This window comes from Panicum virgatum, chromosome 3N (genome assembly GCF_016808335.1).
Source record: "Panicum virgatum strain AP13 chromosome 3N, P.virgatum_v5, whole genome shotgun sequence".
Lineage (NCBI taxonomy): Eukaryota > Viridiplantae > Streptophyta > Magnoliopsida > Poales > Poaceae > Panicum > Panicum virgatum.
The window spans coordinates 3,774,832-3,789,397 of record NC_053147.1 but is presented as its reverse complement, the minus strand read 5'-3'; the positions used below and the strand labels follow the sequence as shown (position 1 = coordinate 3,789,397).

Sequence of the window (14,566 nt, the reverse complement as noted above, 5' to 3'; positions counted from 1 at the left end):
TTGAATTTGAATTGTCATTTCAAGCGGTTTCTAGCGGTTTCCGGCGATTTACCGCCGGTTTACCGATATTGCTAGTTGGCGAAAATCGCTTTACCGTCGGTAAGGTGAACCTGGCCGCCACCTATATAAACGCCTCCCCATCCGTCCAAGCAAAAGCCCCGTACCACTACCACCCGGCCGGTCGGGTCGATCCTTCTTCTTCCTCCTCCTCCTCCTCCTCCTCCCCCACCCACAGGAATAGCACACTCAATCCGAGCAGCAAGGAACCCCGCGCGCGCCGCTGCGGACGCCGCCGCCCCCGTTGACCGCCCGGCGAAGCGATATGCTCCACGGCGTCAGGTTCCTGCGCTCCGCCGCCGCCACCCTCGCCCGCCTCGCGCACGCGATCCTCGCCGGCGCCAGCGGCGGCTGGGCGCTCCTCCTCTTCATGCCCCTCTGTCCCGGCCCGACCTCGGCTGCGACCACCACCGCCACGGCGGTCCCCGCGCCCTGGCACCAGCAGCAGCCCGGGAGGGCGGCGCCCAGCAGCAATAAGAAGGTGCACCCCGCGGCGCTGGCCGTCGACGAGAAGCCGCCGGCCGGCTGCGGAAAGGACCAGCTGCCCGCACCGGCGCTCGTTCTTCCGGCGCTCAATGATAAGCAGCAGCAAGGGGAGAAGACGGCCAAGGCGGCGCGGGGAAGACCGCCCAGGCTGGCCATACCGCCGCCGGTGGCCTGCGCTCCCGGCGTCGACCCGTTCGGCGCGGCGGCGGACAGGGAGACGGACGTGGCGACGGAGCTGGAGGTGCAGGGCGAGGGGTTCTGCCTGGCGAGCAGGAGAGGGGTCAGGCACGCCATGGAGGATGGCTATGGGGTCATCGCTGATCACGTCACTCAAGGAGGCTCCCAATTGGTAAGCACATTTAATTTTGTCAGCTGAGAATCTCACATTAAGCTTCATCATCATGACCAAATGATGCAAAACTTAGGTGGTTGGATCTATAATCGCTATAGTATCTTTTGGACAAATTGTTCGCTATAGTATCATCATGACCAAACGATCTTGTAAAACCTACAAGAAAAGCATTTGTATCGATAATTTCTTTTTAGCCGGCAGTCGTAGGTGTATGCAAAATCATGTACCTTAAATAATGTATGTTTGCCGCTGAAATGGTAGAGCACCCTCATTTCATTTAAAACGAAAATTAAATGATCAGAAATTTTGATCATTCAGGTTTATTTGATCTTCTAAAAAAACATTTGCAGACCCAGAAAACTAAAAAAATGCCCGCAAAAAATGTATACTACTATATATTTGAACCATATGACCTGTAAAAACTACATACATCCAGTTTCAAATTTGAACCATATTTGAAACTACAGTTTCAAATTATAGTCTCTGTACCAAGAAGCAACCAGTTTCAATTAATTCATCCATCATTTCCATTCCACAAGAGAGAATAGGCGCATGCATGGCCTCATTTGTAGCTGTCTCTTGGGATGCGTTAAAATTTCAGTAATTATACATGAGGCTATGTGAAACAATAATGTCTCATGGCATGCAACTAATAATAATTGAAATGGAAATAGAAAACTAAGTGTATGGTCGTCGTTTGCAATCGTCGTCTATAGCACAAAAAGAAGCAGGTGAAAGAGAAAAAGTGCGTAGAGCAACCTAGGAAACACGTCGACCCCACATGCAACCAATAGCGCACCCTGAATTTCTAAGAAACTGTGGTACACACAAAAGGGAGGCAGTCCATTCCATTGCTTAGCTATGAAACTTCCATTGTAGTATGGGTTTTCTGTTTCCTCTTTAATTAAGGAGTTTGTTAGAGCACAAGACTTCTTGGTCAAACGGCAGCATTGTTATTAAGATATGCGCTTTTTTTTTAAAAAAAATAAATCGTCAGCATGCAAGGTGCCAATAACAAGCAAGTTCTCTGTTCGAACATCAAGCGCCGGCCGTATAGTACATGCAAATTCAACTTTGGTTTCTCTGTTTCCGGGGGCAGGCCTTCTACGGTGTGTACGACGGGCACGGCGGCCGCGCGGCCGTGGACTTGGTCGCCGACAAGCTCGGCAAGAACGTCGTGGCCGCACTCGCAGCGGCGAGCCGGCGAGAGTCGGGAGTGCCATCGTCGTCGCGGGCGCCGGCGGGTGGAGACGAAGATGAGACGGAGCGGGTCGTGGCGGCGATCAGAGCGGCCTACCTGACCACTGACAGCGAGTTCTTGAGCCAGGTAAGCATCAGTCGTCGGATCCTTAGCTAGCTTAGCTTGCAGTGCAAGGGCAGCAGCTACTTTTCCGGGCTCGACCGAGTCTTTTGCATCGCATGGCATGGATAATGCACTCATGGGTGGGTTAGGTTTGAACGATTCAAACCTAGCTTGTACTCGCTAGCTGCTATCAACAGCTGGACGTAGCGGCTTTGGTACATAATATAGATATATAGATACAGATATACATATATATACATATACACAGCCACGTAGCGGCGCTTGATTGGCTTGACCTTGTTGGTAAATCCCAAGTGGCCTGGCGCGCATGCATATGACGACAGATCCTCTGCCGGGCCGGGGATCGGATGCGATGGCGTGGCTGCATGTATCAGTCAGTGCCCGTGCCGTGTGGGTGTGGGTGTGGCTTCTGCTGTCGCCGGTCGCGCGTGTACGATGTTCACATTGACGATGACTGGCACCTCCATCAGCTGGCGTGGCCGTGGCGTGCAGCCTCGTGCGCACGGCACGAGTAGCTGCATGCATGCACGCACGCATTAATTTAGACTTTGAATTACATCGGCTCTGTTCATGACGTTTTGGGGACTAGTTTGCTGTCAAAAATGTTCGTATATTGATGGCCGGATAAGCGGAGTAGTACTGATTATTATTCCTGCTTTCCACACATTAATTAATGGTAGTTTGGGAAAAAATCAGTGTTCGATTCTCTGCTAGGTGTATATTGAGCTACTATACAATTAATGCTAGAAATGAACTTAATTTGATCCGTACACTGCTTATTGTAGTTACTGATTTGTGCTTCTGTTCTTACGCGTGTGTGTAGGGCGTACGCGGCGGCGCATGCGCGGCGACGGCTCTGGTGAAGGACGGCGACCTCTACGTCGCCAACGTGGGCGACTGCCGCGCCGTCCTCGGCAGCCGCGGCGGCGTCGCCACCGCGCTCACGAGCGACCACACCGCCGCCCGCGAGGACGAGAGGCGCCGCATCGAGAGCTCGGTAAGTACTGCTACGAGTAAAGCGAGGAGGACGAACAAGTGAACAATTATCAACAGAGATGCGCGCGTGCAGGGCGGGTACGTGAGCTGCGGCAGCGGCGGCGTTTGGCGCGTGCAGGACTGCCTGGCCGTGTCGCGCGCGTTCGGCGACGCGTCCATGAAGCCCTGGGTCACCTGCGAGCCCGAGGTGTCGCGCCGCCGCCTCACCCCAGACTGCCGATTCCTCGTCGTCGCGTCCGACGGCCTCTGGAACAAGGTGTCCTGCCAGGAGGCGGTCGACGCCGTCTCCACCGCCGCGTCGTCGTCCTCCGCCGCCGCCGTGGGACCGTGCAAGGAGCTCGTCGCCCTGGCCCGGAGCAGGGGCAGCCGGGACGATATCACCGTCATGGTCGTCGATCTGCAGCGATTCCTGCAGTTATAGTACAAGATTCGTGATCGGATCTTCGTTCTGTCTCTTTCGTCAAGGTTTCTTCTTTCGCTTTCATATATATTTTGATTTTACTGTAAATGATATGCTTTTTCAAGAGATTGTATTGTGTACGTAGTATGAATGTATGATATAGGGACTGCCTTCCGAAGAGGTAAGTTGGATTGAACTCGTCGGAAAGTGCAGAAGAGATTAGCGCGACGTGTAACATAGCATTGATGAGTTTTTTTTTACCCGCGAAAAGAAAAGTACCATTTCCCATCTTCTATGTATATTACTGGTATTTCTTTTGTATGACATAATTAGCCTGCAATAAAAGAAGCCGCGTTCCAAAAAGAAAAAAAAATATTTCTGTTGCATTGATGAGATCGGTGGTCAAGCGTGCTCACCGGTAGCTAGGAATGAAAGCGATCGGGATCTCGGTCGGGAAATCCTCTAACCACTCTTATTACTGCATTTTTTTTACGCGGGAACGGCAACGGGAAAGGCGGTTGGGAAAGCGAAATCGGAATTATGGGATGCCGGAAACGATACAATCCGATCGGAAACATGTCAATAATAGTCGGAAATCGATCATTCTATTCGGGAATACAAACACACATAACCACCTCAATCATTCAATTTAGCACGAGAATTATCCATCGATTCCTGGAGTATGTATATGACTTATATTAACATATAATATAGGCATGAGAAAAAGGAAGAACTACTTAAAAGAAAAACTGCATATAACCATACATTTTTTTAATTACATAGTATAAGTCAGACACTCACAACGTATGCACACTTATCTCTATGAACACACATACGCAAACCCTACCTCTATAAACATTTTTGAAGACTGAGCCGACAGATCCTCGAGATTGACGAAGGCCTCGCAAGTGTTGCAAGTCCTGCATCACCTTCGTTGGAACATAAGAGTTTGTAAAGTTATCTGTGCTTGGCTTGGGTTCAGCACCCCGCACCCTGCCCGTGCCACGGGATGTTGTCCTTTTCCGCTCTTTGATTAATTGATCGAGGGTGGTCTCTACCATTAGTTTTAGTTTTGGACCATCGATCTGCTCTTTTCAGCTTCTATGACATCAGCTTGTTTCATCTCAATTAGCGCCGCATCATAGCAGGGTAGCTTTGCTTCAAGGACGCACGAAGTCAGCACCATCTCTGGACGGGCGCGCGCGCGGTAGCTTCACGGCACGAACGCGGCAGTTCCGTGAGCTTTCCTGATCGAAGGGAGTGGCCGCCCGCAGTGCTTCCTTGACGCCGCTTGGCAGCTTCGCATGGATGCAGTGGTGAGTGGTGACGGTAGCGGGGTTGCTGCTTACTCCCTCCGTTCCAAATCATAAGTCATTCCAAGTATTTTAGAGAGTCAAAGTTTTTCAAATTTAACTAAATTTATATAACAATATAATAACATTTATGATACCAATTAAGTATTATTAGATTATTTGTTATCTATATTTTCATAGTATACCTATTTAATGTCATAAATCTTTGTATTTCTCTCTATAATTTTGGTTAAATTTTGAGATAGTTTGACTCTCCAAGATTTTTGAAATGACTTATAATTTGGAATGGAGGGAGTAGTTGCCAAAACTTGCTGGATCAAAGTGAGTCAAAGGTGAAGCTGTCAGCTTTTTTTCTCTCTTTGCTTTAAGATGATAGTGGAGCTTCGATCGGACTTAAGTGGTTTCTGTTGATCAGAAGCAGGGGACTCCGCGGGATTTTCGCGCCATACCGAGCGAGCCGGCTCCGCTGCAGACCGTGCCGGCGTGTGCCTGCACACCAAGGAGGGCCGAGCGCCCGAGCCATGATATGATGAAGCCGATGCCCCGCATGTCCTTCTGCCATTAATTCCCACCGCCGAACCGGACTCCGTCGCCGTGATTGCATCCATTCTGACCGTCGAGTCAGCAGTAGCTGCTGAGATCCCTGCTAGTGTTCGTGATTTTGCATACTTTCTATCAATCTGTGCTTTCGCACGGGCTAACTAAAATTAATATAAAATTTATATGGAGACTTCAAAGAAACATCCAATTAAGTAATAGTAAGATTATTGGATTTCACACTGCTAGTGTTCTTGCATTTGTGATCCTTCATTTCTTCAATGATATAAGCACATATCATCATCATCCACTAAAACTTGAGAGCACCGGATGCGTACTTGATTTAAAAATTGACATTTGACACCTAATGTCTCCCCTGCATAAGTTCCAAAAACATTTTTCGAAAGAATAGTGTTGCCCAATCATACATTAGTCCAGGAATATTCAAAGTAATGTTCTCTAGCTAGCGAGTACAAAAATACAGTGTATATCTGTTTTACTTGTTCGACGTACTACAAGATTACTGTTATTTAGCTTGCTGCCTTGCTGGCGATCACCATGCTTGCTGGCTGGGCTTCGTATTACAAGATACTGTTATTTAGACTGTCCGCAGTGGGTGCGGTAAAAGAACCTCTACCGCATACTACAGTACGGGTTTGGCATGAAATCGTCCGCAGCGGGTACGCTAAAGATAAACAGTATCATCCGCAGCGGGTACGCTAAAGAGAAACAGTATCATCCCGTATCGGCCAACAGACGCTAAATTCAGCGCTCTACGAGGACTCTGACATCGGCCAACGTGGTGTGGGGCCGCACGCCCGCCGTCCGTCCGCGCCGCGAGCAGGAAAGGGACAAAGAGAGGGCGGCCGGCGAAAATGGCGAGGCTAACGCCGCACAGAGGAAGCCGCGCCGGTCCGCCGCCAGAGTGGAAGGGGAAGGGGAGCCGCAGCGCCTCGCGTGAGCCTCCGCCGCAACCCCGAGGCCGCTGCTGCAGCTCCTCGCGCCGGCAAGGGAGGGGCGCCGGCGAGGGAGGTGAAGGGAGGGAGAAGGGGCACCGGCGTGTGGGAAGAAGAGGAGAGAGGGAGGAAGAAGAAGACTGGAAAAGAGGGGCGCCGGTGTGTGGGGAAGAAAGAGGAGAGAGGAAGGAGGTATATTAAACAAAAATCTAATTTGTGGGCTCCATGGTGGGTAGTTGATATATAGATGATGAATATAGAGAATGATGGACGCAAGAAAACTAGGTGTAGAAAAGAGAATCTCGATGACCAAATAGAAATATTCTTTTTAAAAAATAAATTTAAAGTACCGAGCGTGGATAACTTTATCCTGCATTCCGCTATTGCTCATTTGCCCTCCCATATATGGTTGGGCCTCGATCGCCGAGTCTGCGGCCAACCAACCCCCAAATGGCCGGACCTCGCGAGTGCAGCATCGGCGTCCTCCACCCCCGCCACCTCCGACTCATGTGCTTCCCATGGCCGAACCTTGCGAGTGCAGCATTCGCTTCCCTAGAGAGTATCTTCTCATCAAGAGAGAGTTTGCCGCTGCACCGCGCCGGCCTAGCGTTGATGAGCTATAGGACGAGCGAGATATTAAATGCAAGATGCATGCATGCATCATATATGACACCTGTGGAGCGAGCTGGAGTATGGATGGAAACGTCGTCCTGCAGGTGTCGATCGTAGCAATGAAACCAAGACGAGTGCCTGCGGATTTGCATGCATACATGCATGCGCGAGTTTAATTCTAGCAACCGGGTGCCGCGGCTGTGTTTTCAGAATTGGCTGAGTTTTTACCTAGCTACGCTTAATCAACTGCCTCAATCGTGTGCCGGTCCGCGAATGCAATTTGGTCATGCAAATTACGCTTTATGATAGATTCAATGAAACAAATTTGGTATTATGAATGTTACTATTTCTTTCTAAAATGTGGTCAAAGTTTGACGAGTTTGACTTAGAACAAACCTAATACAACATGTAAATAAAACAGAGTGAGTAACAATATATTTGTGGTGTTCACCAAATTAAAGATTCAATTTATGTCATCGTTGACTAGAGTACATGAATGCCTACCGTGGATTTCGCCGTCCATGTGCATTACTCAGTAATGTAAAGATAAAACAAATTAACCATAATCTATGGCAGCACACCACTTGACACCAACAAAGAGAATCCGTAAGTAATAAACAAAGAAGGAAGAGTGGTATTTCTACGACGGCCAGATGAGAAGCAACAGCATATATGTGAACTCATGAGTTGCAATATATGCCTTCGTATATCCATAACCATAACGAGCTTCTTCTCTTTTTGCAATAACTGTATAATCCTAGAGGAAACCTGGGGCAGCAACACAGAAGAAGCAACATTATGCATATATGAGACACATTTCTCCACATCACCAAAACTTTGCATACCAGCTTATGTTTCTTCTAAGCCCAGGCAGACAACACACTACTGTTTGGAAAGGAATTCTTGGATCCAGATCCTTAGGATTTACTGGCATAAACTTGAACAAAATCCTAAATATTCCTACAATAATCCTTCTCTTCTAAGCAAAGTCCCTAAGATTTTTTTTCCTTTTTTTTTTGAGGGCAGCAGGTCACTAAGATTGATCACATGTGTATTAGAACCTCTTCCCTGCTATTCCCCCCCCCCCCCCCCTTTCACTCAGCAGCAGCTTCAGCGGCAGATATCTTTGAGTCCAAGTGAGCTATGAACTGCTGGCTCACATGCTTGGCCACTGATATCATATCGAAGATGACGCTTGGGTCCAGCCCTGCACCACCCCTCTTGGTTAGCCCGCATACTTGGCCATTCCTATTGACTGATACCGACACTGCAGAACTCATCTGGGATTCTTCCTCTGAGGTAGCGTCAACAATGTAGTGCTGACCCACCTGCCATAAGAAACGAAGGGCTGAGATTCATATGTAAAACATTGGTACTGCAGGGAAAAAAATAAAAGGCAATTGTTGCTTGTGGTTGGCTTGCTGGGTAGTGACAATTGTTGGTGGGGCTCAATGTACTGGGTAGTGTCAGTTTTGACGTGGCAATGCAGGGGCATTCATCTGGGACAGTAATTCATATGAGTTATCCTGTTTGATATGAGAGATGATCATAGAATTGAAGCTGCTCAACAGTTTAAATCATACCCAGAAGCTCAACACCTGAATGCACATGCAATTTTCAAACCCATCCTTAAGCAGTACTTTACTGCATAATTAGACCACTTCTAAAAAATTAACATGATCCTCTGGCAATAATGAATAAAGCATATGTCTACTCAATACCAAATAATAAAGAGTTACACAAAAAAACACATTACCTTGGTTAATGTAACGATAACAGGCACACTGGAGGTGTCGAACTGCAGAAATTCCTCATTGCTTACATCAACCTCAGGTTCCTCATCAGATGCAGCACTAAGAGAAACATTAACTTTTGGTATACCTGTATTACTCAAAGCAACCTGCAGGTACACAGAACGTTAGCATCTTTAAATGCATAAATTGTATTGTCTTTATTGTGTCAAAACTGTCAACTAATGCGGTGGCTATCAGGCAGTACAATAAAGCATAACAAGCAATGTAAGAATACCAGAAACTGCTATGCACAGAAACAACTGAAATTTGGTGACCAGACTCCAGAATCACATTGATTCGTCCAAGCTTTGCAAATTAACTACAATTTATGTTTGTTTTCTTGTTGCAATTGTGATTCGCGTTTTGCATCCAGGAAAAAAAACACTTTATTTCAAATAATATCATCTGAGAATATGCTAAAGAATGTCATCTCACTTGACTGGGCTCTTATACATAAAAGTGGCTTTGTTCCAGAAGAATTCTACCTGTAAATTTTTGGTAGTAGTAATGCAATCATTCTAGATAAAACAAACCAAGGGTATTGTTAAGCTAGCATAGATTTTTTTTTTTAAAAAAAGGAATCTTCTTACCAAAAGGAAGTACAACAGAAAATGAGATAGAGAAAGTAGTTGTATCAAAGGAAAGATAAATACGCCCATCAACTCTCCTGGAAAATCTAATTTTCACCCATAACAACCAGCATTTGGGCTCCTAATTTCCAAAGCCAGAAGAGATCAAAGAACCTACGTAAGAATCTAGGGATCACAAAAAAAAATATGAGTTAGTAAGCTAGATACTGTATATTTTATCACGCAGTTGCCTAACTTTAGACATGAATTGATCCATGTCAGCAACAAATAAACCTGCAATCTAGTCAGGAGATTATTTATCAGAGTTGAGGCAGAAAGTTGTACTTTTTGATAGCTGAGGGGGTAAGATGGAGTTATACCCAAATCAAAACAGAAATACAAGAAACTGACATGGTGCATGCAGGATACAGGCAGATTTCCTGTTCAAAAGTTGTCCTTCACATTATGCACATTTGACCTGATTCACTGGTCGACAAGCTTATTGGTAATCTTATTTGACTAGCAGGCGTTCATGATTTCCTACTTGGCTACTTCTATCAAGAACTAAATCAACAGATGATAATTGAAAAACTGCTATAGCTTGGTCCAATGGCAATTTAACATCAGCTTGTGTAAATTGTCTTTCCTTCATTTGAGAGACTATTAAGTTTGTCAATTGTGGATGAAATTATTCGAAGCTATGAATAACATTTCTTTTATCATGTTAGAGTAACTAATGTGTAATATGGAAGGACATTTATTTAATGATACAAAGAGAGTCTAAAGAATATTATGACATTAGTCCCTTCATTAAACATTCTATTCCATGTCTGACGCTACAACAATTGTCTATGAGAAAACTGATAATAATTTTCCATCAATACATTATACATTAGCTGGGCACCACTGGAACAGTTGTGAAAAAGATGACAATGAAAACTGCAAGAAACAACCAATACAAATCAACACTCACCTTTATAGCAGCAGCTAACGCATCTAGTAGGTTACCATCAGAACTGACCACAAGTCCATCAATGTACAGATCCCAGCATACCTTTCCCTCAACAATAATTAGGGATGACAGATCAATTGCAGCACCTAAAATATGATTTGATGCATTGTAGTCAGTTAAATGGCAACAAAATATTGATGGTATGAGTTTGAATTGAAACGAAACTGTATAAAAGCAAACAGGTGGCTAACAAAATGAGAACCAATCTCTCGTCAAAAAATTTCTTGACTATAATAAACAATATGATCAAGGAAACAGAACAGCAATTGGTTAACATTCTAATCGCTAAATAAAACCTCCCCAATAACTGGAAATTCTAAGAACATTCACAGCTATGGTAGGTCAGTAACTACCAGCACGCAAATCACTTTTATATGAAATGTAGGGTGCCTGGCAGAAGTAATGGCATGTGTTGTGACTTTGTGTTTGTACTACACCTGGAATTAAATAGGCATGAAACTGGCAAGTGATTGTGAATTTAGGATGATGTGTGATACTGTTCTAGCTCATTTGTCCAATTAAATTTTCTTAAAATTGGCACCATACATCCAAAATACTAAGTAGAATGCAATGGCTAGCAAAAGCTTAACCTAATGAAGGTAGATATAACTAGCTGTACTTCCAATTGTAACGACAATAATAACGATGGCATTCATGTCTGAACAGTAGTCATAACTGATAATAGAGTAGAAACGATTAATATATTGGGAGAATCAAACTAAAAGAGATCAGTGTGCACTGAGACCATGTAAAAAGCTACATCAAACACAGGGAGCGCAATAAGTTTATATGTTACCTGCACCACTTTTACCACCTAGCAGGCATCTTTGCAGGGCAACAGACAGCTCAGTAGACAATTCTTCTGAACCTCTACCCTAGAAAAATCCAAATAGTGCAAATAATATGAGTATAAAAAACCAAAACTGTAGAGATTTCAAACAGAATGAAGTCTGGAAAGGAACAAAAGTAATATTAAGTGCAGGGTTACAACAATGGAAACTATAAGTTCTTTCTAGCAGTGTTTTTTTACCAGGGACTTGCCAACCGATGTCCATATCAAATTACTCTTTTGTGTTTTGCTACTAACTGGAATCAAATGTACACATCCTGAAAGGAACTTATCTACAAAAGCACCCATAAAGGCTACTGGTAACAAAATATCAAATAGTTTCATATTATTTTCAGAAAAACAATTTGAGATATGCTTCTTAAAATAGTTCTAGTGGCCTCTTTATTACTTTCCTAGTCAACAAGTTTGTCGTTTCTTCACACTCAAAGTCACAGAATTAGCATTCAATCATAAAACTTGAGCAGTAAAGCTGTATACATTTCTGTTAAAAAAGATCTAAATTTTTTGAAATAGACTCCATAATCACATTGCCATACATTATATAGACCTGAAAAAATGTATTAAAAAAGTTGGTTATTTTCAATTAGATCCAATCACAACAAATCACCAACCTCAAATGTAGGCTCAGCAGTTGGACTACAGTCAACAAAAATAGAAACTTTTCCTTTGTCAGGGTGAAGAATGTTTGGTTTCCCCAATTCAGCCTGTAGATTCCAATTCATCAAAAATAAAGAAGCCAAATAAGCTAACAGTGCGGAACAAGTACAACATGCTATGGCTAACAAGTTTGTCTTCTTATTTGCAGGAAAATTTACTGATCATATGAACATACAGGCACCAACTGTAGCTTAACATTTACCGTCATTTGGAATGGCTCAATAGAACTAGCAATGTGATATAAGGCTTCATAACTTTACATTGCAACAGCATAAGCATCTTATGCAAAATTAATCAATGATTTATGGGTTTTTTGGATCCATGCCATTACAATTTGCTAACTTCTGAGATATGCCATTACAATTCACCCGGCGAAGCTCGGGGCGGCACTAGGCGAGGTACCCATGCCGGCGCCGGCGCGGTGAGCGGTGAGCTCGGGCGGCGCTGTGAGCTCGAGGCAGCGCGGTGGGGTGGAGCTCGGGCGGCGGAGGGAGCTCGGCCGGGGGAGCAAGCTCGCCCGCGGGCGCGGCGGCGGCGTGCCCGCGCGAGGCCAGGCAAGGCGCGGCGTCGGCGAGGCCCCGCGCAAGGCTAGGCGAGGCGCGGCGCCGGCGAGCTCACCTGGGGGCGCGGCGGCGGTGTGCCCACTCGAGGGGCGCCGGCGACAGCATGCCCGCGCAAGGCCAGGCGGGGGAGGGGCTCGGCCGGGGGGGGGGGCTCTCCCGGCGGGGGAGCATGCCGGCGGCGCTCGTGGCGTGGGGGGGTGCAGAGGTGAGCAGCCCATGGAGAGGAGAAGGTTGAAGGAAGAAGGAGATTGAAGGAGAAGCTGACGTGTGGGCCCCACACGTCAGTGAGTGTAGAGAGAGAAGCAGCAGGGGTATTTTGGGCCATACGAAAATACGAGGGTCTACAAGTGGGTCCATGGGCATCAAAGACGTATAAAATGGCACGATTCAAAGAAACGAAAAATTGTAATGGCAGGTTTCAAAATAGGTGAATTGTAATGGCATATCTCAGAAGTTGGAAAATTGTAATGGCATGGATCCAAAAAAACCCATGATTTATAACCTCAACACCTTGGGAAGATAAGAGTTGCTTGTTAGGAGTTTTGAAGCAGAGATCAGTACACGATTCCTCACAGGGTTTAGGATTGAACTTATCATGCAAAAATTTGCCTAGCCCTTTTTGGGCAGCAAAGTGTGAGAATTCGTACCTTGACACTAGCGATGATCTCCGTGGCACCCAATCTGACACGCGCTGAACCATTAGCCTGCAACAGGCACCAATCCAAAATAACATGAATCCACATTGCATTCCAAAAGAAAGAAAGAGGAAAGGCACGCGAGTGCGACTGAACAAGCAGAAACCCTGAAAACCCTACCTGCGGGATGACTCCGGTCTCGACGGAGAGTGCCCGGAACTGCAGCCGCCTGCGGCCGTCGGTGCGAATGCCCTGCGCGATGCCGCCGCGGATGAAGTGCTTCTCCCCTTCCGACAGCCCCACCATCGTCCTGGACGCAGCGGGACAGGAACCAACACAACCGGTCTCAGAGGCACTTCGTCGAACACCCTACCCGCTGCTACCAAAACAATACGGGCTAATATGCTGTGAGCGAGTAGGCGAGCGGACCACAGCGTAGAGGAGACCCGCTAGACGAGCACTTGGGCTTCTGGAGCACCGAAATCGACCGAGCTTGGACTGTGGGTAGGAGGCGGTGGCCGAATAGGCGAGCGGCGGGGACGGCGGAGCCTGGAAGACGGGCAGGGAGGAAGAGGGCAAGAGGCCTAGAAGAAGGTTTTTGTTCAGGCTGAGGCCTTCACCCACACGGGCTTGTGGGCCTCACGGTGCCATGCCTAACAGGGCAATTCGGCCCATGAAGTGAAGATTCTGAGCCCTCCGTGTCAATTTAAAAGGGAAAAAGTATTTATGTGTTTCGCCGAGGCGCCCACGCACGGCTTTTGTCGGAATCTTGTTTTTAGGCTGTCCACAATGGCAAGAGCAAGAGCAAATTTGCTCTTGCCTCGTTTCCCACGCCCTCTCTGTCTACAGTGCCAAACAGTGCATCTACAGTGTCAAACAGTAGATTTACTCCTCCATTTCCTCCTCTCGCTGTGGATGGTCTTACTGATCAGAGTTGTACATTTGAGAATAGAGGAAATTAACAGCTAGCCCTTTTGGTTATGCTAGTGTACCGGTATCTGGTGCCCCTGCTAGCTAGCCCTTTTGGTTTTGGGGTAAATGCTAGTGCTAACTCCAGCACTTAGTCGTGGCACAAAAAAAAAAACCCAACACATAAGTAGCAAAAGCTTTGGATTCCTCAGGATTACTGCTGCACAACCTGCTAAGAAGATAATAAAAGGGGACAAAAAAGGACATGCCAGCCTCAACCGAGGATTATGAGAATTACTACTAGATTAGACAGGCAGCCCAAACACCTGTGCCATGCTGCTTCCCAAAGGGAATACGGTCTGATCGGCATCACTGCCATGTCATGCGGGCTCCACATGGAGGGCCACTTGGGAGCGCGCCGCACGCGGGGCCGAGCTGCGATGCAGCAGCTAATCCACCGCTCGGGGCCTGCCTGTCAGCCAATTATTGCCCAATCAGACTCAGCCAAAGAGACAGGGAATCTTCCTCTGCGCTGCGGGTACTTG

The 14,566-nt window shown here is 46.5% G+C and overlaps 2 protein-coding genes across 3 annotated transcripts; one reads left to right on the top strand and one right to left on the bottom strand.

The window, feature by feature from the left end:
• The first annotated feature begins 181 nt into the window (after positions 1 to 181).
• On the top strand, positions 182 to 3,978 carry LOC120666639 (probable protein phosphatase 2C 77). Its single transcript, XM_039946530.1, has 4 exons — positions 182 to 892; positions 1,995 to 2,222; positions 3,043 to 3,216; positions 3,289 to 3,978. Exons 1-4 carry the CDS (start codon positions 323 to 325, stop codon positions 3,634 to 3,636), a joined length of 1,320 nt encoding a protein of 439 aa, XP_039802464.1. The 5' UTR covers positions 182 to 322; the 3' UTR covers positions 3,637 to 3,978.
• A 3,841-nt stretch (positions 3,979 to 7,819) lies between these two features.
• On the bottom strand, positions 7,820 to 13,706 carry LOC120666638 (exosome complex component RRP42-like). 2 transcript variants are annotated; one of them, XM_039946529.1, is made up of 8 exons: positions 13,542 to 13,702; positions 13,293 to 13,422; positions 13,125 to 13,181; positions 11,869 to 11,961; positions 11,204 to 11,282; positions 10,369 to 10,493; positions 8,790 to 8,933; positions 7,820 to 8,361 (listed from the first exon to the last, which is right to left on the bottom strand). In XM_039946529.1, the coding sequence occupies exons 2-8, from the start codon at positions 13,416 to 13,418 to the stop codon at positions 8,128 to 8,130; spliced, it is 858 nt and encodes a 285-aa protein (XP_039802463.1). In that variant the 5' UTR covers positions 13,419 to 13,422; positions 13,542 to 13,702; the 3' UTR covers positions 7,820 to 8,127. The 2 variants fall into 2 exon arrangements, with proteins under 2 accessions (XP_039802463.1, XP_039802462.1); XM_039946528.1 differs by having other exon boundaries at positions 13,293 to 13,706.
• Positions 13,707 to 14,566: the final 860 nt, after the last annotated feature.